The sequence below is a fragment of the Xenopus laevis genome, chromosome 4L (genome assembly GCF_017654675.1).
Source record: "Xenopus laevis strain J_2021 chromosome 4L, Xenopus_laevis_v10.1, whole genome shotgun sequence".
Taxonomy (NCBI): domain Eukaryota; kingdom Metazoa; phylum Chordata; class Amphibia; order Anura; family Pipidae; genus Xenopus; species Xenopus laevis.
This window is the reverse complement of record NC_054377.1, coordinates 48,548,738-48,574,252: the sequence shown is the minus strand read 5'-3', so window position 1 is coordinate 48,574,252 and position 25,515 is coordinate 48,548,738. Positions and strand designations below refer to the sequence as shown.

Genomic DNA, 25,515 nt, shown 5'->3' with positions numbered 1-25,515 from the left:
GCCATAGTATTAACATTTCATAAAATGAATAGGAACTTGCCAGCCTCACCTCAAGGCAATATTCTAAAGCCAGAATTGCATTATAGATCCCTAATATGCTCTGTTGTTCCTCATTGAAGACTTGAGATCAGCACTATGTCATTATATCCACCACTGAGTAAAAGGCTGCCTCTACCTACAGAGAGGATGGCCCCAAACTCTGCTACCAGCAGAAGTTGCATCTCCCACCATGAGAGAAATTCAGCAGTCATGCTGCCAGTCCTGAATCTGCAGTGTTTCAATGATAGAAAATCCAAGAAGGCTGTCGCCTAACACAAGCAGTAGTAGTAGTAGTGTCTGTATCGATCAACCCACTGCGCAGTCACAGGAGAGAACCTCCTTTCTCCCTCTCCTAAAATTTCCTTTGCAATACTCTAGCAAGGTCCTACCTCCACAACAAGCCCAACTGAAAACCTTAAGTTTTGCTTGTCCCCACCATAACTTTATAACTATTGCTTATTAATTACTAAAACATATAAAAGTTATAAAAAATTAAATATTCACAAAATATACAAAACATTTCTTTGTATCAAACATATACTACTGTACCACAGGATGGAATAAAATTTGCCATTAGCCTTAGGATATAAATGTTTTTTTAATATCACATGTATGCAAAAAACAAATACATCCCTCTATTGAAAGACATTTGGGGGCAGATTTATCAAGGGTCAAATTTTTATAGTTGAAAATGCTTCGAAATTCGACCATTGAATTGGAATACTTCGACTTCGAATATCGAAGTCTGAGTTTTTTACATGGAATTTGGCCATTTGCGGTTGAAGTAAAATCGTTCGATAGAACGATGAAATCCTTCGAATCAAACGATTCAAAGTATTTCATGCATAGATCGAATGGTTTTTCTTCGACTTCAAAAAACTTCGAAAAATGCTCTAGAAGGTCCCCATAGGCTAACATAGCACTTTGGCAGGTTTAATTTGGCGAAGTATTGAAGTCAAAGTTTTTTTTAAAGAGACAGTACTTAGATTATCGAATGGTTGAATATTCGAACGATTTTACGTCGAAGTCGTAGTATCCTATTCGATGGTCAAAGTACCCAAAAAATTACTTTGAATTTCAAATTTTTTTTACTTCGAAAATTCCCTCAAATTCACTTCGACCCTTGATAAATCTGCCCCTTAAAGTAATCCATGACCGTGTGCAATTGCCAGAAAAGCCAGCCACCCTTCTGTGGATGTATATTTGTTGGACAGGTTAAAGCAAGGCAAACTTACCACTTGGTTTCCTGCCATGTCAGACCAAACATAGAGAACTGGATGAGCACAAAAACAACTAGTGCATTCCATTGGCCAGGAAACTTGACCTAGGAAAAAATTGCATTATTTTGCTAAAAATAATAATTTGCTCTGCTCATGTGGTAAGAGTAGGGTGCTTACACAGACATTCCAAGGCAATGTGATTTTGTCCTGGATACCAAATGTACCTTTCTTTTAATAAAAATGGGATGGGGGTCAGCCTACTCACTCTGAAGAGACCCCCCCTCCAGCTGTACATGCCTGGCTCAGAGCGTAAGATCGATCAACCAACCACTTTGCCATATTGCTCCCATGGTTGTTCATCCACTCTGTAGAGACCTCCCTTCAGCCATACATCTCTGGCTCAAAGAGTAAGGTCAACCAACCACTTTGCCATGCTTCTTCCTTAGCAGCCCATCCACTCTGTAGAGACTCCCTCCAGCTTTACATGCCCAGCCCAGAGGTTAAAGTAAACCAACCACTTTCCAATGCTTTTTCCTTAGCAGCCCATCCACTCTGTAGAGACCTCCCTCCAGCTCAGAGTGTTAGGTTAATCAACCAGTTTGCTATGCTGTTTCTGTTGCAGCTCATTCTCTGTATAGGCCTCCTTCCAGCCGCACATGCCAAACTCAGAGGGTAATATCAACAAACCACTTTTTCTAAAGATTTACATTATATATTATACCTGACATGCCGGCCACCCAACCACTAGGGGTCAGGTGGGCAAGTGTAACCAGGAAACCGATTTGCACCACACCTGCAGGACCCATGCCTGCCAAGAGCCTCAGCACCGGATTTCTTTGCCGGCCGCCCCTAGGCCGCGCGGTCCGACCAGGCGGCCGTGCGGTCCTAGCGCCCACCTACACGTCCCCTTCCCAGAGCGCCGGGGAAGAAATGCCCGCGCAGCTGGTGTAATTGAATGGGGACGAACACGTCACCATAATGCTGCTGGGCAGCATGCCGCCCCTATTTTCTACTGCCCTAGGCACGGGCCTATGTGGCCTTGCCACAAATCGGGGCCTGAAGAGCCTGTCTCATTACCAGTCGGATATATAGCTTTTGAACCCTGGCTATGGGCCCCAAGGCAAGCATTCTGACGTGATAGGTGTATGGTATTTTTGCTGGTACTGATCATTTTATACACACTTAAAACATGAAGAAAAACCCCCATTTTCCAAGAAATGCTTGCCAATAATCAACAACAATCCACTTTCACTACCTGAAATGCCGGCCATCCAACTGCTAGGGGTCAGGTGGGCAAGTGTAACAAGGCAACCAATTGTCACCACTCCTGTGGGACCCATGCCCAAAGTCAGCAGTATACAGATGAGTTAGAATGTATATACTGCCGCTAATAATATTACATTGCAGAAATCTCTGCCTTATGTTTCTACCTGCTCAGAAGATAAGAAAGTGAAATGCTTTCTTCACTTGACATCACATCCTTCTCTTTGTCCACCCCCAGTCTGGCTTTCCCCTGCTTTAACTCATTTGTTCTCACCCAATCAAAGCTGAATCTAATTCTGCCAATCTCTAAACATGAACCAGTGTAATCTGGTTGCTAGTCATTCGGATCCCATGACAGCCCATGACTAAGTGCCCCAAGTGGGTGCAAAACTAGAAGGGCGGATGGAGATGCAAATATACAATTTTTAATTTTGAACAAATAAAATATATATTATTTTAACTAATTTTCTCTGGTCCTGTGGATCCGAGTACTGGTTGGCCCTGCTTCTTCTTCATACATTCAGATCCCTTGTAATGCAGCTCCTGTGCTTTTAGATCCAGGGCTTTCCGGTCTCTCATAAATACAAGATTAAATACGTATGTCTAAAATTTTCTTTGGCAGGAAAATGTATTTTTTTTATTCTATAATTATGAAAGCTATCATATAAATCTTAATGTTTTATATAACATAAAGAACATAAAGAAAAAATATATGTTAAAAGCCATTCAATGAAGAACACATGAACACTGCCAACTCAAAAAGCACCTGTAAACTAAGAAAGCAAATGCAAAAAGGCAAGATATATGTAAAGTTCATAATAGATGGACATGCATTTGTGTATCATATTTCTCAACACTAGAGTGTGAAAATGTGGCTCTAGATTGTATGGCTTTGTATAATACCTTTGAATGTTATTAATTTTAAAAAATGTGATAACTTTTCTCTATTGTTGTTTTCCTGTTCTAGCAACTATTAAGACTGCACTTTCTAATATGGATAGAGAGGCCAGAGAAGAATATATTGTGGTCATTCAAGCCAAGGACATGGGTGGACACATGGGTGGGCTCTCTGGAACAACAACAGTTACAGTTACATTAACTGATGTCAATGACAATCCTCCCAAATTTGCAATGAGTAAGTAATGTTGTTCTTTTGATTTAATGTTACAGTATTGTCAGACATTTGTGTGTGGTTTGTGCCATTGATAAAGTAACATTTGATGAGAATAGAATAGTAAAAACTTCCTGGGACCTCCTGGCAACTACTGTATGTGCAATTGTTCTGATTGTGTTTAAACTGAAATATTACAACAAAGTGATATCTTCTTATAATGCCTCTTTTTAGTAGGTTTGGTTTTTATGTGGGTGTGTCTCATTGGTAAGTCAGCAGTTAACTGCAAAGAAGTTCACTGGCACACAGGTAATGCTGGCAGGGTGATACCCTTCTTTAAGTTTATTTTAATGTTGCATGCTGCATTAAAATAAACTTAAAGCAAGGATATCAACCTGCCAGGATTACCTGTGTGCATTACCTGTGCATCCGGATACTTTCCACTAAGTCGGCAGTTAAGTCACCTTGAAAATGTATATTTCTATATTACAAGGATAAAGAAAGCAAACTGTCAGATTTATGTAAATGAATTAATGCACTGAAAATTTGTAATAAGACTGCAGCAAAGTGTTGAAATTGAAATTGCATTAAGTACTAGTTATTTATAAGGAGTGAATCCTTCAAATAGTAGATTAAACTGGCATTCCAAGAACTAATTACACATTGCATCTAAAAAAAAGTGAATATGTTTTCAGAAACTTAAAAAGGCATTGATTTATGAGAAACTGTGCAAATATGAATATACTATTAATGTATGAAAGTTGAGATTTTAAATTGCTACTTTGACTTGACCTCTGACATTCAACAGGCATGACAAAAGCCAGTAATTGGACATCAATTTCCATGCATGTCCTTAAGAGGGATAGTCAATTAAAGGCTAGTTTATTTTCTACATTGTGCATACTCTATGACAATCACTAGGCAAGTGTTATACATGCTGCCACTCAAATGTCACCCACAGTTCCAAATAAAGTTAGTGGGAGCATTTTTAAACAAAAAAAAAACACCCACAACTGCACTTCTGAACAGATGCCAATGGGTGCCGCAGAATATTTCCAAGGACGTTTCTTTACTAGTGATGAACAGAGATGGACGTATTTCTCCCGCTTCGCCAGAAAATTTGGGAATTTCCCACAAAATTTGCGTTGGCGTCAAAATTATTTTGACGTTGGCGACAATTCTGATACCTGAATTACATAAAGGCCATCTCCATTTTACTACAATTCTGACGCCGGCGACAATTCTGAAGCGCATTTAAGTCAATGGGTGCCTATTCATTTTCACAGCAATTTTGCAACTTTATTTATCCACATCTGGATAAAAAATTCACCCATCACTAGTGATGAGCGCATTGAAGTCCATAGGCGACAATTTTTTTTGACATGCAATACATTTTTACTAGATCAACTTTTTTTTCTCAATCCAAATGAATTAAAGTTAATGGGCGTTTTTCTTGCAGTAATTTTCTGTCTTCGTGACTTTTTGTCCAAAGTCATTCAAGTCAATGGCCATTTTTTCTTCATTCCTCATTCCAAATGCTTCAAAGCCAATGGGAGTTTTTTCTTGCGGCAAGTTGGTGAGTTGGCAGTTTAGCAGAAAAAAGAAGATGACGAAATGCGTAATTTCACTGCAAATCCATGACTGGCAACAAAATTACTCATCACTATCTTTACCAGTGGTTTTCTTTCAACAGAGGAATGCTACATGTGACATCACCTTTAAAAATCCTTTATTTACCCCTAGGTCTGTCTAGCTATACATCCTATTCTGTGATTTGCTTTTAGATGTGGTTTCTGTTAAGTGTCTTCCATCAAGAATGATTATTAGCAGAGTAGCTGCTTGCCAGCTGTTCTTACTGATCTAGAACTAATTTCTGTATTGTCTATGGCCAGAGGTGAGTTCAGTATAAATGCAAATCTGCAGTGCAAGGGAAAATAAACAAATAAAAAAACCTGTTCCGTAAATGTGTCTGTCCTACCTGACAATTTAAAGTAACGTGTTACAATACTGATGTAATGAGCTGCTTGAAATTCCACATGTGCTCAGTCACATACAACCATTTGTGTGTATGAGATCCATTATCCGGAAAACCATTACCCAGAAAGCTCTCAATTACAGAAAGGCCATATCCCATAGACTCCATTTTATACTAACAAATGTTTTTAAAATGTATTTCAGTTTTCTCAGTAATAATAAAACAGTACCTTGTACTTGATCCAAATTAAAATATAATTAATACTTATTGGAAGCAAAACCAGCCTATTGGGGTTCTTTAATGTATACATAATTTTCTAGTAGACTTAAGGTAGGAAGATCCAAATTACAAGGAAGATCTGTTATCCAGAAAGCCACGGGTCCCAAGCATTCTGGATAACAGATCCTGATATAGTCCCTTTATTACAATGATCTCATTTTGTAGATATTTAAGGTAGGTATGATGGTTGCATGCCAGTTATTGAGTATTGCTTCCCTACATCATAGACCATAATTGTGAATGCTTAAGAAACAATCTGCAGTTGCACATACCCAATTGCCACAAATGTAAAGACTATTAAAATAATGAACCTTTTCTGTTGTATGTTGTTGTCCTTAAGTTTACAAGTACAAAAGTCAGCATTTTGATCCCCCAAAGGTAGCCATTAAAGTTTCCTGTAAAAATGCAAAGATTTCTCCCTGAGACTGAGAGCAGTGAATGTTGTTTTTAAATACATTAGAATCACATAGTTTGTACAGTCAAGCTGTGCTAGAATGCCATGATCATTTATTTTATGGAAGAGGAAAGATCCAGACACTTTAAATATATCTTTAGGGTAAAATAAATTCTGTGGAGTCTGTGCAAATAGCTTTTTGCACAACAGATTCAAGATGGATACAATTCCAAATTGAATGTGTTTATACAGAACATTCTAAATTCAACATTCTTTTATATACATTAAAAACGTATTTACATATATATATATACATATATACACACATTATCGTCACTCACCATTCACATGGTCACTTGCTGGGTGCTAACCAAAAAATAGTCACTATATATATTGTATATATAGTTGTATATATTGTATATATATATATATTGTGGTGAGCGCACTCTTACCGGATTTCTTAGATGATGGGTGCGTTGGTCAAGTTTTTTGCATATGTAGTAAAGAATGGACCCGCACTCCAATGTTCTTAGTGAAAAAAATTTTGTGTTTTATTCACAATGCATATCCAACGTTTCGGTCCACGTTGGGACCTTTCTCAATCCAAAAAATATTTTGAAGGGTGGTCAGGTTATTGTATTCTAATTGCCTACTTAATATATTTGCATTCTGATTTATACAATTATCCATTACCTTAAAAAATGTCACTGCATAATACTGTACAAGAAAATAGTTAGCAAGGATGAAAAATTATAATTATAAAAGGGATACATGTAAATAAAACAGGTTATAGTGTGCATTGAAAAGAAGATTCTCTTAATTCTTAAAAGCAATTAAATATTGAGGATATATTAAGACATGTACAAATGAGGAAAGAAACAAAACAAGCCTGTATCTAGTAAACTAATGATCTCTAGTTCAAAATCTATTTTTCCTGCTAAAGCTCCAATCTATGTCTTGCTGGGCCAGGTTAAAATGGTTCTACTTCCAGCTGAGATATTCTTCAATACTTTACATTTCCATTCAAGGCACAAAGAAAATAATGAGGATTGATTTTAGAGAAAGGACATATATTTAAATGCAATGTATGTCTCTTAGCCATGTAACCTCAGTTCATTTACTTTGCTAAATACAAAAATAAAAATGCAATGTATATTTATATACATATATACACTCATATAGATATGTATATATAGTCGTAAGTTACCAGTCCCTGCTCATTACCATTTGGTATGACATACAGCAGCATCCTTCAGATTTCTTGCGGTGGAGTTTGTTGCCCACCCCCCACCCCCATGATGGGAGGGCAACAGACCAACAACTTCAAAAGAGGGAGAAATGTTGGATCCATACTTTACAGACATTACATTCTAAGGGGCTTAATAGAGAGTATGCTCTTTATGCCTTTTCTTCTGGAAACTATGTTAATACATACAGGGGTGGTTTTGGGATTAGTATATGTATGACACATTGCAAATTTATAACTGCTCTAGTTTCAAATTTTTTTCATGGTTAGATGGGGACAAGTTTATTATTATACTGTAAAAAATAGTTAAGATATAGGATCTGAACAATGTAACCAGTATTAGTAAGAACCTATGGTATGATTTGTTACTCATTATGTATAAGATGGGTGTGTCAATAAGGTTGGACATGATGTCATTAAGGTTGACAATGCTTGAGAAAGGGGCAGGAACCCCAAAATGTTGCACGTTTGTTTGCGTGACTTGGTAAAATTCAACCTTGTTTCCCACATACAAGTGGTCTGGACTTGTTCTGTCCCATACCTACACATGTATTGTTAGGTTAAGCATGGTTTTCTTTCATTACCCAGTATAATTTACTAATTGTTAAAGTTTACTTTTACTCTGGCACTCCGTAGCCTAGAAAGAATACTGTTATATGTTAAGATTTTTTTGTTTTTCTGTAGCTTTGGCACCTTCTTCTCTTTTTGTGTATATCATTTAAACATGGTTCATTTAAAATATCAGCTGTACATAGGAAATTAAATGACTTCCCATTTTTCTCAAGTCCAACTCTACCCAGAAATAGTATAAGGTGTATAATGCATGCTATAGGATCTCATCCAAAGGTAGGGCGTTGGTAGAATGATGCAAAGTGTCATTTTTTAATTATAAGCTCTTTTCAATACAAAACAAGCTATAGTATGGAGGAGCAAATGGCATTACATTCTCTCCAAGATTTGACAGACCTGAATGGGAACATTACAAGTAGATCTATTTTATCATGCATCAATGAATTTTGAGTGTGTAAGGCATGTTAAGAATGTTTATGGATTTGCAAGAGCCTTTTTCCATTGGATTTAAGAATATGTAGTGTTAAGCTCTATGATTTTTAGTATGGTGATATTTGTTCTGCATCTCTAGCTGCCACTCATGTTTCTTTACATAGATAAAGACACAGTTAAAGTATATGACATTGGCAGTTTCAACCTAACTTATAAGTTTGGTTTAGGAATGTTTATAACCTTGAAAGTCAATATAGTTTGACTAAATTCAATGTATTGACCTAATATGCAATACTCCCAAATTTGTTCTGTATTGAGATAACATTACAGTGGGTTTATAGATTTTTCAATGCAATTATTATATTAACAGCAAAACATCTAGTTCTATGAAATGTAGGACCTGCCTTTATATTTTGTATTTCCCCTGAAAACTAGAGTGGGAATGGGGCAACCCAGTCTCTTCCCATTTAGTATTGGGTAAGGTACATAAAGGAATTTATCAGTATTGACCTTATCATGTGTGTGCTTAACATAGAAAAGGAGCTATACAAAACATCTCTGAATTGTGTCATAGGTGTTATTGTGACAGTAGGTAAAAACACCTTCACTGCAGTCAATGAGTAGAACAGAGAAGTTAGCATGTTGCCTTAATTATTTGCATAAGGTCAATCCATCTCTGTGTTCTGTCTGGAATCTACTTGGTCAACACGTATCACCAATGGAAAGGTAGCTATAATGAAGCAAATATTTTTAACAGGAACATTAATTTACAGTTTACATGTGTTTTTGTTGTCTTTATAGTGCTGGTAAGGAGATCTTAGCAAGCAAAATAAAATACATGTATTTTCAACTTGGTCTACTAATATAGGGCAGCAATTTCATTCAGTGTTTATTATCTATTTTCATCTCTACAAATTCAACACAATTAAACATTATGAATCTACCAAGGACTTAGAGGATGGAATTGTGGACATTGCACAGGCTTGTTAGACTTTTTCATAGAGTCTAATAATATTGTAATTTTTTCTTTGTGCATACTTACTAAAGCCAAGAAATTTTCGGTCAACCACACACCGACATCACCCTTTCTGGAATGATCACCTGGTGCACAACGATAGAGGCATCTGCCACCTCACAATGTCATAGAAAAGAATTTCGCCGGCACACAGGATTTTAGACTGCAGGGCAAGCCCTTGCAATTTTTTAATGCAGTGCAGGTGCATTAAAAAAATTGCAAGGGCTTGCCCTGCAGTCTAAAATCCTGTGTGCCGGCGAAATTCTTTTCCAAACTTACTAAAGGCCATATATAGAAGATAATTTTTATAACATGAGGGTTTCATTCTTTAAACTAATTAAGTTTACAAAATAGTGAGCTGGGTATATTGCAGGGTAAAATTCCATATACCTTCCATATTAGATGCATACATTCTCCCTTTGCATTATTCATAATTATCAAATGATGTTTCTGTGCAAACACTCAAGACTTGCTGCACAAATGAAATGAAACTTATTAAAATAAATGTGCTCTTCCTCTTACAGAAAATGACAGATTTATGAAGCCGTGAGGTTTATATGCTCCAAGATACATAACAATTTCTACATTTATTTTTGGTATAAAATTGCTTAAACCCTTTAAGCTATTTTGAAATTGTTTGCTGGTTTATCAGAATGAATGCCTTCAAAACTTTAGATTTTTTTTAATATTTATTATTATTATTATTATTATTATTATTATTATAGTATCCTGCAGTGCTTTAAAGAGGGGATGCCAACACAATATAATATATAACATACATAAAAATGAACACCACACAATAGTTTTGCATGCACACTCCAGAATAGATGTATAATATAATATAATATATATAATTTAATTACAATTGAATAATTTTAGTAATGATGAGCAAATATGTCCCGTTTCCCAAAAAAATTTACAAATTCACAAACTTTTTGTTGCATATCATTTTTGTAGCGCACTACATAAGGGTCAATGGCCATTTTTTTGTAGCACCTTGTCTCTGCTTTGGGAGGGCAAATCACATGCATTTTTCTCTCAGTATACTGCTACATATTTGTCTTCATTGTTAGATGACCTACTGCCCACTATGCTACAACTGCTTTTTAAATGGATACTGTCATGAGAAAAAAAAAAAAAAGATCAGGGGCAGGGGGGGGGAGATTTTACAAATTAGTGTTAACACATATAAAGGGGTATATTCATTAAAGGGATACTGTCATGGGAAAATTAATCAGTTAATAGTGCTGCTCCAGCAGAATTCTGCACTGAAATCCATTTCTCAAAATAGCAAACTATGCCAAAATGCCACAGATGAAGCAATTATACATGTGTCTTTGTGAGAACTCACCCTGGTGGTCTAGTGGGGGTCCAACATGGACGTTCGTTGCACCCTCAGAGTGGACATCCACCATGTCCATCTTCGTTGGCGCCGTCCTGCTGAATGCGCATATTTTCCAAGTTTGCACCGCTTGGATATTTCCAGATTTATCTAGAAAGTGCCTAATGTGACGTCATTGGTGGCGCAAAATTCAAATATTTAAAGGCCTCTCTGTGTAGTTTTCATTGCCCAACATAAAGGTCTATTAATTAGTTCCTGGGTGTGACTATCTGTATTTCTACTCGTGTTTGACCCTGTCTGTTCTTGACCAAGTCCTTTCTGCTGCCTGTCTTTGGCCCTTGTCTGTACTTTGACCATTCTCTCGGATCCTGTAACTCTGGTATTTTGACCCGGGCTTGTGACCCGATTACGCTTCTGACTCCTGTTTTGTACTGCACTGCCTACTTGGTAAACAGACCCAGCTTGTGACTTTGATTACGCTACCGTTATTGTTCTGCTCATCTGGTACATTGACCCAGCCTGTAACCCTTGTTCTCCCATTCAGTATAATGCGCAGTTCCCTTGCTTGCCTAGAACTCTCTCTCCTTGTGCTCTCATGTTAAGACCTGCAGCACCCGAGTGGCGGAGGGCTCCTACAAAGCCAAATATGGTTGTTAAAGGCAGAAAAGTAACCCATGATTGGGATCGGACCTTGGGGTTTGTTCTTAGTTTGGGATACCAGTCGCTGTGTGTTGTGTTCACCATAATTGTGTTAGGGGCATCTATAGGTTGATTATTTCTTATTTGGTAACAAAAAGTGTACGCCAATATAGGGAAAGGATGATGATACTGAACCTAGAAAGATGCTAGATTTGGATTTACAGGGGGCAGCTTCTTCTCTTCCATTATTGTAGAGACAAAAAGGGAGATTTTTCCCTAGGTGTACTGAAAAAAACAACAAAAATCTCAGACAAAAACAATTAGCCAGCTATTAAGCCTTCTATCTATTTGTAATCCATGGTCTGATTTACAGTATATATTTTTTTCTTATATTGAGAGTGCTGTTCTTTAGAATAAACTATATAACATAGCTTGTACATGCTGATATATGTACATACTGGAAGCTCTTCCAATCTATCAAGAGGTACAGGGGCAGAAGTTGCTTTGATAAAGCATGTCTTGTCTGTACCAGCATTTTTGCTCTTCCGGAAAGGACAAAGAAAAATTATGCTAATTTCTTGTAACATAAGAAACTAGTAAGTTAGGTTACAAAATGGACACACGTCCATCAAGTTCAACCTTTTTAATTTTTTAACCTGCCTATCTGCCAGTTGATCCAGAGGAAGGCAAAAAACCCCATCTGAAGCCTCTCCAATTTGCCCCAGAGGGGGAAAAAATTCCTTCCTGACTCCAAAATGGACTTGTCCCTGGATCAACTTGTACTATGAGCTATCTTCCATAACCCTGTATTCCTTCACTTACTAAAAAGCCATCCAACCCCTTCTTAAAGCTATCATGTATCAGCCAGTACAACTGGTTCAGGGAGAGAATTCCATATCATCACAGCTCTCATTATACAAAAACCCTTCCGAATATAAAGTTGATGGAAGATAAAGGGGAATGTTTTTGAACATTGGGGGTAAATATCTCCAGTGCCCATAGCAACCAATCAGCAATTGAGTTAAACAGTCACCTACAAGTTAGCAACCAATCAGATCTTTGCATTTATTTTCTATGGGCAACATCAATGAAAATATTTACCTAGAATGTTAGTAACTAAACAGTTCTGAGAGTGCTTTCTCAAGAACTGTGAAACTATAGTAGGAAAAATTTGAAATGTAATACCTTTTTTGATTTAGTAAAACTATAGCATTCATTCTGAAGCTTTTTACTCTATTAAAAGGACGTTGATAGTTCAATAAGGAGGGAAGGGAGATTAGCCCCTACCAGTACTGGAAAGAACCATAACAAAGAAAAGAAAACAAACAAAAACTCCTGCTGAAAGCATTCTATCTTTCAATAAGCTACAGTCTTATTTTCTTCTTATATTGAGTGTGGTGGTTCTTTAAAGCAAACAAAACAACATGGCCTGTGAATGTTGATTATAAATAATTTTTTTATCAATAATTATAGTTTTACTTGCGGTGTAAAGTGCATGTCATGTTATAATTGTGCATAGATGGAATACAGAAATTATTTCTTTGATGTAAGTAAACATTTCTACTGTAGAAACTATACATGGCACACTATTTCTTTAATGTTAGTGAATGGTGTTGGGAGTTGGGCATTAAATCCTTCAGTGGTATGTTCACGGTCAACTCTTTATGACTGCAGCTCATTGTGTTTTTCTCCCTAAGGATGAGTCTAAGGAGGTCATTCATCAAATAATAATTGGTTTGCACTGTGCAAAGTGCTTCTGGGGTCTCTCTCCCATGAGCCTGGTCTTTTATTACCTAAACACTATTTTATATGATGTGTATCCCTCTTGCCATCTTGACTATCATGGCTGCACATTTCTCAATTTTCTAGTTAATGTGGGCTCATGCTTTCTAATTTTTTTAAAGAAATTTTGGAAATCTAGAATGCATTTACAGATTTTTCATTTATCAATGTATTAAATCCCCACATCTCTAAATTGGAAGATTTTAATACTGGGCATCAATGATCTACATGCTGGGTTTAGCCTTGCCAACAGTAGGATTCTTCTGTGTAGAAGATTAAGTTTGAAAACAGCTTGGGGTGTCGGTATCATGGTTTTGTATTTGTACTGATCTTAAGAGGCTTATTTGCATTTTTTATAAATACATTAGAGTACTTGTTTCAGTGAACACTCATTTTAAGGGAATATTAAATCTTTTTTAATTGGACAGTATGATATCTCGCCCAATAATATATACACCGGCTTTAATTAGGTTCCACCAAGAGATTTAGGACAGAGAGTGTGGGGGGGGGGTTGTTCATCAGTGCATTAAAGGTTTTAGAAACTAGAACCATCACTCAGCCATCTGAGGAGCTTGCTAAAGGGCACTGGTGCATGTTTTGTAATTGGATTTTCTTGAGAGACTGCAAGTTTGTAAACACAGTAACACACTCTTATTAATATCAATGTTCTGAATGCATTGTAGCTATAAAAGTTCATAAAAATTGCTAATTTGTCTAACAATTTAAGTGAGTATTGCACCATTATCTGTTGAATGTAAAGTTGCAAGTGTCTACATTTTGTTTGTTTTTTGCAATTACAATTGTGCCTTTGTACAATTAACACAGGTCACAATGTACAGTATCATTGCAAGTAATATGTGCAATGCTTACACAGACACCTACCAGAACAATTAACAAGTATACGTATTTATGGAAATAATAAGTTGCATTTTTTTTCTCCCTTATTTGCAAGGCCAGTATCAGTTTGTTGTGCCAGAAGATATCGTCATTGGTGACACAGTTGGTCGGGTGAAAGCAAATGACAGAGACACGGGAGACAATGCCAAATCATCTTTTGATATTATTGATGGTGATGGTAAAGATGTGTTTGAAATTACTACTGACTCCCAAACTCAAGATGGGATGATTCGGCTACGCAAGGTAAATAGTTTCTGGTATCAGGTTAAATCAAAAGTAGAACTCTTATTGGTTAAACTTGCAGTTTTGGACACAGAATTTTTAAAAATGTTCTAGACATCTAACATTACTTTGCTTGGTGTTACCCTTGCATATGTAAGTTTTGTAAGTAGATGTGGAGGATTATAAGAGTCTGTAGAAATTAATGGATCTCTAATAAAGGTATAATCTGCTAGGAGAGTAAGAATCATTCATAAATGAGTTAAAAGCCCCTGCAGAAGCAAAATGAAGATATATTATTCTAATACTATTCAAATTAGATTAATAAATTAGTCATCTTTTAAAATCAACACCAGAAAGTATAGATTGTAACAGAAAATAATATTACACCCTTTATACTAATTGCATATATAACATTAAAGAAGGCATATTTAAGGCATATGCTGAATTGCAATAATTGAATTGGCTACATATTGAATGAATCCTATAACTTTGAATAGCATGTCTTTGTGAAAAGGGTTTTTATAAACTAACTAATAGAGAAAAAAACAGCTTTAGGCTACACCAGGTCTAAGCATACAGATTCCCTACATCAATTTAAAAGGATCATTACATGCCAAAATCCTTTGTAATGAATTAAATTCAACATGTTTCCTTGGTAGTCCATAATATGTCAAAGGTAATACATTATTGTGTTTTTCTTAGTTCCCTTAACCAAGTTGTAGGACTTTTTAAGACTTTATTTTATGAGAAAAGTAATAAATTACACAGTGTGATTGGTGTTATGCTTTGGCACCACTTATTTCCTTGTTTAAACTTTAGCAAACTAACTCAAAAGTCATTAACAAAAATATCTTTAAAAAATTCTACAAATGTGAGTATTAACTGAAAACAAAGAAAACCTTACACAGATAAATATGTCAAGAAACAAGTAAGCCTGACATATTAAAAATGAGTTTTACAAAATGTAAATGATCCATATGGAGTTTTGGACTCCAGTCCTTAAGAGGGATATAAATGAGAGAGTGCAGAGACTAAGTGCAACTAAACTGGTTAGAGGGATGGAAGACAAATTATGAGGGTAGACTGTCAAGGTTGGGGTCGCAAAAAGGCGCTTGCGAGGGTACATGATTACACTTTACAAGTACATTAGAAGACATTATAGACAAATAGCAGGGGACCTTTTTACCAATAAAGAGGATCACCGTACCAGAGGCCACCCCTTTAGACCTGAAAAGAACTTTCATTTGAAGCAATGTAGTTGATACTTCACAATGAGGACAGTGAGGTTGTGGAATGCACTGCTGGATGATGATGTGATGGCTGATTCTGCTAATGCTTTTAAGAGTGGCTTAGATGATTTATTGGACAGACAATATCAAAGTATATTGTGATACTAAATTCTATAGTTAGTATAGATAGGATATTTATAATTTATGTGAAGGTATGGAGGGGTGTGTGTATGGATGCTGGGTTTTCACTTGGAGGGGTAGAACTTGATGGGCTTTGTCTTTTTTCAACCTGATTTAACTATGTAACTATGTTACTATATAATTATTAAGTTTTAAATGTATTTTCATCTAGTTTATCTGTATTGAGTTCAATTGACAATGTGTTACAGCATTTTTCCAGATGAAATTAAAACCTATATTAACAAAATAAACAGCAGTGATTTGACATCTTGGCTCATAAGCCTTGAAAATAGAATAGACAAGCCTTTTAGATTGCATCTGTAAAACTTGATGTTTTATTTAATAAATCAATGTAGAATATTATTCTTTTCTGTGATAACCAAAATTTGACTATTTTACCCATTTTTTCCATGAACGTCTAAAAATGTGTGGTTTTCCTATTTTTCAAAAAAAAAAAAAAAAAAACAATTCTACATGTATTAAGTGTAAAATCCATGAAAACCACTAATATCAACCTTCGCCAGGTAAAAGTTGTCGAGGTTGTGCGACGGAACCTATTGGTCCATTTTAAATTAGTTTGGACTTTGAGGTTTTGTTATTTTCTTTTTTGTTAGGAATTGTCCAAAAAACTTAAATTTTTAGAGATTATAGAGGTATTCATATTTTGTTGTTTAGATCTTTTAATTAATGTCATGACATTTGTAATTTTAGATAAAGTGAGTTTAGTTGTGGTTTCAAAACCCAACTACTCTGTAATGCAGTTTTCTGCTTTATGTATAGAGGTTAGATAAGAGCACAACAATCCCTGTGCCACAAATTAGACGTATTGCTTTTTATATTTTGTTCTTTTTCTCTTATGCTTGCATGAATTCTTTGGTCAGTATGCATAGTTTTTTGTAAATTCTTTATTTTTTATTTTGCAAAGGGATAGGGGTACAGAATAAAAGGGGGAAAACGGACGCAGGGTTATTGCAAAACAAGGGATATGCATAATATAAGGCAATAATCTTACAAGTTTTTTTTATATAATATAAAATCTATTCAGCAATATACAAAACAGTGAGCATCAAACTATTACATGTAGCTAGAAGATGTGCTATTTATTTGATATGATATGAAGAGAGCTCCTATCAGGTATGCATTGGTTTTTCCATTTCTACCTAAAATGTTTTTATGTGATGTACCCAAGTGGACCATATTTTCCAATACTTTGCACTGTTATTATGCAATAAATATGTTAGTTCTCCATGATGTCTAACATAGTTACATAGTTACATAGTAAAATTGGGTTGAAAAAAGACAAAGTCCATCAAGTTCAACCCCTCCAAATGAAAACCCAGCATCCATACAAACACCCCTCCCTAATTTCACACAAACTTTTAGCCAGTTCTCTATCCAGGTACAAATACTATGTTCGAGGCCAACATTCCTTAATTTAACCAGTAACCTTTTGTGTGGCACTGTATCAAATGCTTTAGCAAAGTCTAAGTAAATCACATCCACTGCCATCCCAGAATTGAGGTCTCTACTTATCTTCTCATAAAAAGAAATTAAGTTAGTCTTTACAAGATCCATTACGCATAAAACCATGCTGGCACAAACTCATAGTATTATCATTTGCTATGAAGTCCAGTATCTTATCCTTTATTAACCCTTCGAAAAGCTTTCCTACCATTGACGTCAGACTAACTGGCCGATAGTTTTGAAGCTGAGAACGGGATCCTTTTTTGAATAGAGGTACCACATTAGCAATTCGCCAGTCTCTCAGCACTATGCCAGATCTCAATGAGTCCTGAAAAAATTAATTAAAGAGGTTTGGCAATCACAGAGCTGTGATCGCTAAGTACCCTGGGATGAATACCATCTGGCCCCGGACTTTTGTTAATCTTAACATGTTCTAGTCTCTTTTGAATTTCCTCATGTGTGAACCATGCATCATTATTTTCTATATCAATTTTAGCTTGCCTTATAGCTTCTTTGCATGAATTATTGGCCTCTTTGTACCTTATAAATGATTCGGCTGTCCTAGCTAACTTGAAAGCCTTAAAAGCACGTCTTTTCTTACCCACCTCAACACCAATGCTTCTATTGAAACAAAAAGGTTTTGCTTTGCAATTACGTTTCTTGCTTACAAATGGAATATACTGACAAGTTTACGTCTTCTAACTTTCTTTAACCATTCTACCAAGGCCGAAGTTGACTTAGATTTCCATTTCACTGGTATTAAGGCTTTGCTGCCTGTAGTAGGTGCAAAGTGAGAGGATCTTTAGTCACCTCAGTTGTTGTAGGTGATATATTAAGTATTATTAGTGGTAGATTATCTATCAATACTATATTTTTTGTTGCTTTACTTATTATATTTAACAACTCTGTCCAGTAATACTTAAGTTTAGGGCACATGAGCCATATATGTGCATGATTCCCTTCTTCAATATTATATCTCCAGCAAAATTTTGAAGTGTAAGAATGAAAACTGTTTTATTTAACTGGGGTGTAATGCCATCTTGTAACCAATTTGTAGTTTGCCTCAGTCGTCCTAGAGGATCTCGATGATTTGTGTATAGAAATAAATATGGCATTCCATGATGTTTCAGGGATATTTATATTCAATTCTTTTTCCATCTTTTGCAAAACAATGGTGGATTATAAGGGTTTGCATTTAGTACTGGTTTATAGAATTTTGAGAGCAGTTTAGTTGTATGTACTTGGGCTGTTGATATATTTTCCCATGGGGTAAATGCTCTATTCCAGTTCATAGATCTGATACAGTAGTTTGAATGTAGAAGTGCAACTGATTGTAATTCCAGGTATCTCTAGGATGGTATTCCCCTGTCCTCTGGATTTCCGCTAATGTAATTATTCTGCTGTCCAAAATTTTGGTATTCCTATTTTCCCATCTGCCCCATCTCAGTATGTATAGTTTTATAGGCTATCAAGTCTCCTTTTGAATAAAGGCATGCAACTATAAAATTTAAATGGGCATAAATAACATTCAAAATGTTTCATATATTACCTAGATAGTTACTACTATTAAAATATGAGAATTGGCATAAAGATTAGAAATTCAAGGATGGAATATTTTCACACATAAATAATGCAAAACTCAAACTTATGCCTTCAAAGATAGATAAAATAGAATCCAAAAACATGCAGGTGCTAATAAGCTCTCATTATGTATGTCTTTTCAAAAGACAAAGAACAAACAATCTCATACATAATATTAGTGATGAGTGAAAATCTTTGCAGCGTAAAATGATGGCCATTTACTCTAATGGGTGAAAAATGTGTTGCACATCAAAAAAAAATGTTGTTGTCCATAGACTTCAATGCATTTCGATGAAAATTTGCCTTTTTGCAAATTTTTGGCTTAGTGAAATGGGTCTGATTCGCCTATCACTACACTGAAGGAAGTTCAGCTAAGAGAAGAAGCATGCAGGCTTTAAAAGCTCCTTAACTGTTGATTGACCTACAACTGGCCTTACAGAGTGTGAAAGCAGAGGCAAGAGAGAAAAACCTTTGATTAATTAGAAGGGTAAATTCACACACATTTCAGTGGCTTAGCTAAGAGACCAATACCTCTCAAAACAAGGTCCCTGAGTTCTAGACCTCACAAGTTATGACACAGTAGCATATATATAAGCAAAAAGCTACATGCTTTTTATGGAAAACATATTCAGGTAATAGTTGGCGATAATCCCTTAAAAATAAGCACTCCCTACAATAAAATGTATATAACTTTTTAAAACCAATATATTGTAACATATGCCATTAATATTTTAAACTCTAATCTTGCTAGAAATACATGTACAGGGTTAGTGAGCTTAAATGTCTTAATATCAATGTTTTGATTCAATATTTTTCAATACTTCAATTGCTTGTCCATTAGACTAGGGATGTAGCGAACGTCGGAAAAAAAGTTTGCGAACATATTCGCGAACTTGCGCAAAACGCGAGCGGTTCGCGAACGGTTCGCGAACCCCATAGACTTCAATGGGAAGGCGAACTTTAACATCTAGAAAAGACATTTCTGGCCAGAAAAATGATTTTAAAGTTGTTTAAAGGGTGCAACGACCTGGACAGTGGCATGCCAGAGGGGGATCAAGGGCAAAAATGTATCTGAAAAATCTGCCTGTGTGTGCTTGGAAGAGATAGTGTAGGGGGAGAGCTGTTAGTGATTTCAGGGACAGATGATAGTAAGTTTGCTGGCTAGTAATCTGCTTGATACTGCTCTGTATTGGAGGGACAGAAGTCTGCAGGGATTTGAGGGACATTTTAGCTTAGGTAGCTTTGCTGGCTAGTAATCTACTGTTCTCTTTAAACAACTGCCATACGTTGACCTTGTAGGCATTGTTTGCCCAGTTTTTTTGGACGCAGCCACTGAAGCACAGTTGCCAGAAAAAATATGCCATATAAATGCTGAAAATAGTAATTTTTCGCCATACGTTGACCTTGTAGACATTGTTTGCCCAGTTTTTTTGGTTGCAGCCACTGAAGCACAGTTGCCAGAAAAAATATGCCATATAAATGCTGAAAATAGTCATTTTTTGCCATACGTTGACCTTGTAGGCATTGTTTGCCCAGTTTTTTTGGTCGCAGCCACTGAAGCACAGTTGCCAGAAAAAATATGCCATATAAATGCTGAAAATAGTCATTTTTTGCCATATACGTTGAGTCAACGTATGGCAAAAAATGACTATTTTCAGCATTTATATGGCATATTTTTTCTGGCCTCTGTGCTTCAGTGGCTGCAGCCAAAAAAACTGGGCAAACAATGCCTACAAGGTCAACGTATACACTACTACAGCGGTGGATACGGATTACGTAAAATATATTATGGCTGCTTGAAAAAAGTCACTCCGGTGTTTTTTCTGGAGACGGTAATATTATGGATATTTAGACAGAATGTGAACAAGGTCACACAGCTAGATGGCAGTTGGTTGAATAACACACTGGGCAAAAAATGCCTACAGGGCAAATAATGCCTAAAAGGTCAACTTATACACTACTACAGCGGTAGTAAAATAAAAAAAAGTAAAATAAAAAAAAATGAATATTAAAAAAAAAAATTAAAGTTGGTGCTGCTGAACTACTAGGAGCAGCAGATTAGCACACCAGTCCCACTCCCCAACACTGCTAGACTAATAGCACTGGGCTCTTATAGTAGTAGTAGTAGTAGTAGTAAAACAACAAAAAAATAAATAAAAGCAGTCCTTACAAGGACTACTGTTATTGCAGCAGTCAGCAGATGAGATCAGAAGCAGGACAGCTGCCCACTGCAGCTACATACAGAGCACTGCAGTAGAAGGTAGATTACTAGCCAGCAAAGCTACCTAAGCTTAAATGTCCCTCAAACCCCTGCAGACTTCTGTCCCTCCAATAACAGAGCAGTATCAAAACGATTACTAGCCAGCAAACTTTCAACTGTCCCTGAAATCACTAACAGGCAGCAGCTCTCTCCCTACACTATCTCTTCAGCACACACAGGCAGAGTGAAAAAACGCTGCAGGGCTTCGGTTTTTATAGGGAAGGGGAGTGGTCCAGGGGAGAGCTTCCTGATTGGCTGCCATGTACCTGCTGGTCTGGGGTGAGAGGGCAAAAAAAAGCGCCAACAATGGCGAACCCAAAATGGTGAACGTCGCGCGACGTTCGCGAACTTCCGGCGAGCGCGAACAAGTTCGCCGGCGAACAGTTCGCGACATCTCTACATTAGACTAATGGGATACATTGTTTTTACCACAAATTGTTTTGGTAGATCATTCTGATTTAATGTGATTCATGGCAATAACAGGTGGATTTTGCTCAGAAAATGCAACCATAAGGGGGTTATTTATCAAGGTCCGAATTTATCTCAATATCGGCTGCTACAATCTGCAATCTAACCTGCTCGGGTTTCCCCGAATATTACCTTTGCGGGAAAAGCTCAAAATTTCCCAGAGTGAATTTTCCCAGAGAACACCGAATTTTGAGTTTTCCTCCGAAAGCTCAGAAAATATCTTAAAATTGCCCGAAACCCCAGACACAACCAAAAATCAATGGGACTTTTATGCAACCTCGACAGGTTTGAGATGCTGTGGTTTTATATTCAAGATTTTTAGCCCTCGGGGTTTAATAAATTCTGAAAAATGTGTTTTGTTTTTTTAAAGTCCGATTTTATTAAAAAAAAAAAATCACGAATTTTTCGGATTTCGGGGAATTTCGGGTATTCGGAGTTTAGTAAATAAACCCCTTAGTGTCGCTGCCATTTTTATGCTGGTGGTGAAAAAGTGTGTACAATAAATCTTACTGTCTTTGCAGACAACGTCTTAGTAAGGTATATCAAATTATTTATGAATATTTTTTGGTGTTTGCCCTTTATTTCATTTACAGCTCATCTGTTGCAACTTTGCACAAAGAAGTACACGCGACCATAAGGTTTAAACCCCATGACCACAAGGTTTATTATTTAATTACAATTAACAGCAGATTATTTGTTATACTATATATAGATATATAGAGATGGAGATAGAGATAGAGATATATCCATGTCAGGAAACATTGACTTCAACATAACTTGTTTAGATTAACAGATGTTAACTTGTGCAATAAATATTCTTTTATACCAATATGTTTGATGTAAGCCTTGTATGTGCACATTTATTAGTTGTGTCATGTATTATGTCTCTAGTATGCAATCTCCTTCAAATATGCTGGATTAAATATAATCAGATAAATCTCAGCAAAATTATGCTGTAATTGGCCCATGCTTTTTTTCACAAATGCTTCAGGTATTAAAGCCAGGAATCCTATGTTATGTTTCTAAAATACAAAGGCTAGTTCAAGTCCGCACATCTTCAATCACACTAATTTCAGCTTGAGATAGAAGTATGTGTTTTCCTACTAGCATACACGCCCCCACACAGATATGAACAAACACAAATACACATTAAAGGAGCATGCAAGGCACATTTATTCACTGTGCTGGAAGTGCTGTCATGTGCTATCGATGTAATGTACCATACTTTTCAGTGGTCGTACTTTTATGTCATTAAAATGAATGGATGACTTCAAATCAAATTTGTACAAAGCCCCAAATTTGTTGAATTACATCCCTTATTTCTAATTATTTCATGAAATATTTAGAACATCTATTTACATAATCCCTCATTATAAGTCATCAGATGCATTAGGATGCCTTTGTATGTTGAGCTTTAACTGAATTCAGTGCTTCATATTCATGTATTTATACACCAAGTTTATGAGGCTCAGTGATTGACATCTTTGCTTACAAAGAGGTCCTTGGCACAGTTTACTGCTTCAACCTCTGTTGTTTTTCAGCTAAATAAAATCACCCCAGTGCAGGGTCAAATACCTAGTGACAACCAAACAAGTCAGCACTGGAATTTATTTATGTCATTTTATTTTACTTAATTACTGTCTCATTAGAACCTGTCTTGATGTTTGAGCTCACTAATATATTTAAATAAATACATTTGCATTCTGTGCGGTAGGGAACTGGCGTCTTTTTGCATCTTTATACAGACGTGCTTTTCAATTATAGTTTATTACATATGTCAAAAGTTAGTGCTCTACTGACTTTCCGGTATCATACTTGGAAGAGAATGCATTCTGGGCAACCATATTTCAGCCAACTTTTAATTATCCAGCTCCCGCTGATATATTTATAAAAGGCAACCATGTTTATAAGGGAAGAAACTTCAGTCATTAAAGTCCCTACTTTTAAAATAGACTTTTGAATGTGTATAAATAACAACACACACACATTCAGAAAAGCTACAAAATATTTATTCACATAATTGAAAGATTTAAAAGTGTACTAAGCTGCTTTAAATCCAAGCTCTCTGGGGACATAGACATCTTTCTACCATTCTCTGTATGTGCTGTTCCTGTATACAGGTATAGGATTTATTACCTGAAATGAGTGGGACCTGTGGTTTTCCATATAAGGGATCTTTCCATGGATCACCATACTTTAAACCTGCTAAAAATAATTTAAGCAATAAACCCAATATTTTGCCATCAATATGGATTAATGCAGCATAGTTACCATCAAGTACAAGCTACTGTGTTATTATTACAGTGAAAATGCAAATAATTTTTACAAGAATTTACAGATAAGGAATCCCATACCTGTAGTAATAATATATGAGCTGTGTATACAATAGCACTATATAAATACAAACACATACTGTATATACATGCATACTACTTTTTAATGTTTGGGCTTCATGTGTTTCATTGGTGTGATACACCCGGAGAATGGTTACATTATGTTAATTTTTAAAAAGAATATATAAGATGTATTAAAATCCTTTAAGGAGTAAGGGGGGTGAATGTTTAGGATCAAGGATCTATTGATAACTTAGTAGGAAGATATACAGTAGCTGCAGAACTTGGCCATAATGATACTGGATTTCATATCTATGCTCTCATGCAAACCCTGTCATCACTTTATGGCTCTAGAGAAGCCCTTCAAAGTCCTTGGTAGAAAAGTGCTGCACTAATTAAATTTTACTGAGGCTAAAGTTCTTTATCTCTGCAGGTTGCTGTATGTGAATGAATATGTAATCAAACTGTTCCAGAGTGTAATATTATTAAACATTCGCCTCTTTAATATGCTGTAACTTTATTATAAATATGCATGTTATCTCAAAATGTAGAATATTAAGGGAAAGTATTCCAACAGTAGAAAATGAAGATGCTTGCTAAATAGATGTCACATTTTTCAATGCTATTTTATTTGCACATAAACCAGTGCTAATCCAAGAATTCATAACATTGTCTCAGGCTTTAGTAGCTGCAGGTTGCAAAACAGGTTCTGTGGCTCGGTTGAAATACATAGACAATAACGAAGATAGTAAGGAACAAAGGTATAAGTAAAATATTTAATATTTATTAAATTTAAACTACCGACATAGTGAGTGGAAAAAATATATGGGTACCATATAAATTTATTTTGATTTATTTTTTATTTTTTGAACTTTGAAGTAATACAAACCAGTAGTTCACTCCTCTCTACATTATACGTTTATAGATTCTTCTAAAAGCAAAACAAAGTAAACAACTAGATGCATATGCAATGCAGATCTGCTCAACTTCTACTCATCTATAGTGATGGGCGAATTTATTCACCAGGCGCAAATTTGCAGCGAATTCCCGCGATTCGACCGCTGGCAAATAAATTTGCGAAAACACTGTGAAAATACACCAGCATCAAGAACGAGATGCCGGTGCCATTTCGCAAATTTTGTGCCATTTCACGAATTACACAGGAAATTCGCTAATTTTTCGGCAAAGCGAAACGCCCCAAATTCGCCCATCACTACTCATCTAGAAAGTTTGAAAATGGGTTACTATATTCTCTACCTGAGAAGACATTTTATTAACACATGACTTTCTCTGAATGCAATGCCCTTTTAACTACATGATCAACAAGGTGATTTAAAACAGGGATTCTTCTTACAACATATTTGCAATACATAAAGTCCATCAGTTATATGTGGGAGACCAGTGTAGACAGCTGTAATCCAAACAGTTAGAGGCTAGAGACTGCTGCAATATACACAAAAGACTAGAGTTCAGCTCACTGTAGACATGCAATGGACAACTTTTAAAAAATTTATTTCAGAAGCCCAAAACTCCACATTAATGGCAAAACATGCATTAAGTAGATCCTGGCACTT

The 25,515-nt window shown here is 36.0% G+C and overlaps 1 protein-coding gene and 1 long non-coding RNA gene across 2 annotated transcripts in view; one reads left to right on the top strand and one right to left on the bottom strand.

The window, feature by feature from the left end:
* Positions 1-25,515, bottom strand: part of LOC108714047 — a 172,330-nt gene that overhangs the window by 12,205 nt on the left and 134,610 nt on the right. The gene's annotated exons all lie outside the window — the stretch shown is intronic.
* The window catches only part of cdh8.L (cadherin 8 L homeolog), a 222,992-nt gene that overhangs the window by 131,436 nt on the left and 66,041 nt on the right, over positions 1-25,515 (top strand). The window contains exons 5-6 of the mRNA XM_018257891.2: positions 3,490-3,657; positions 14,260-14,447. Coding sequence (XP_018113380.1) covers positions 3,490-3,657; positions 14,260-14,447 — 356 coding nt within the window. The remainder of the gene's footprint in view (positions 1-3,489; positions 3,658-14,259; positions 14,448-25,515) is intronic.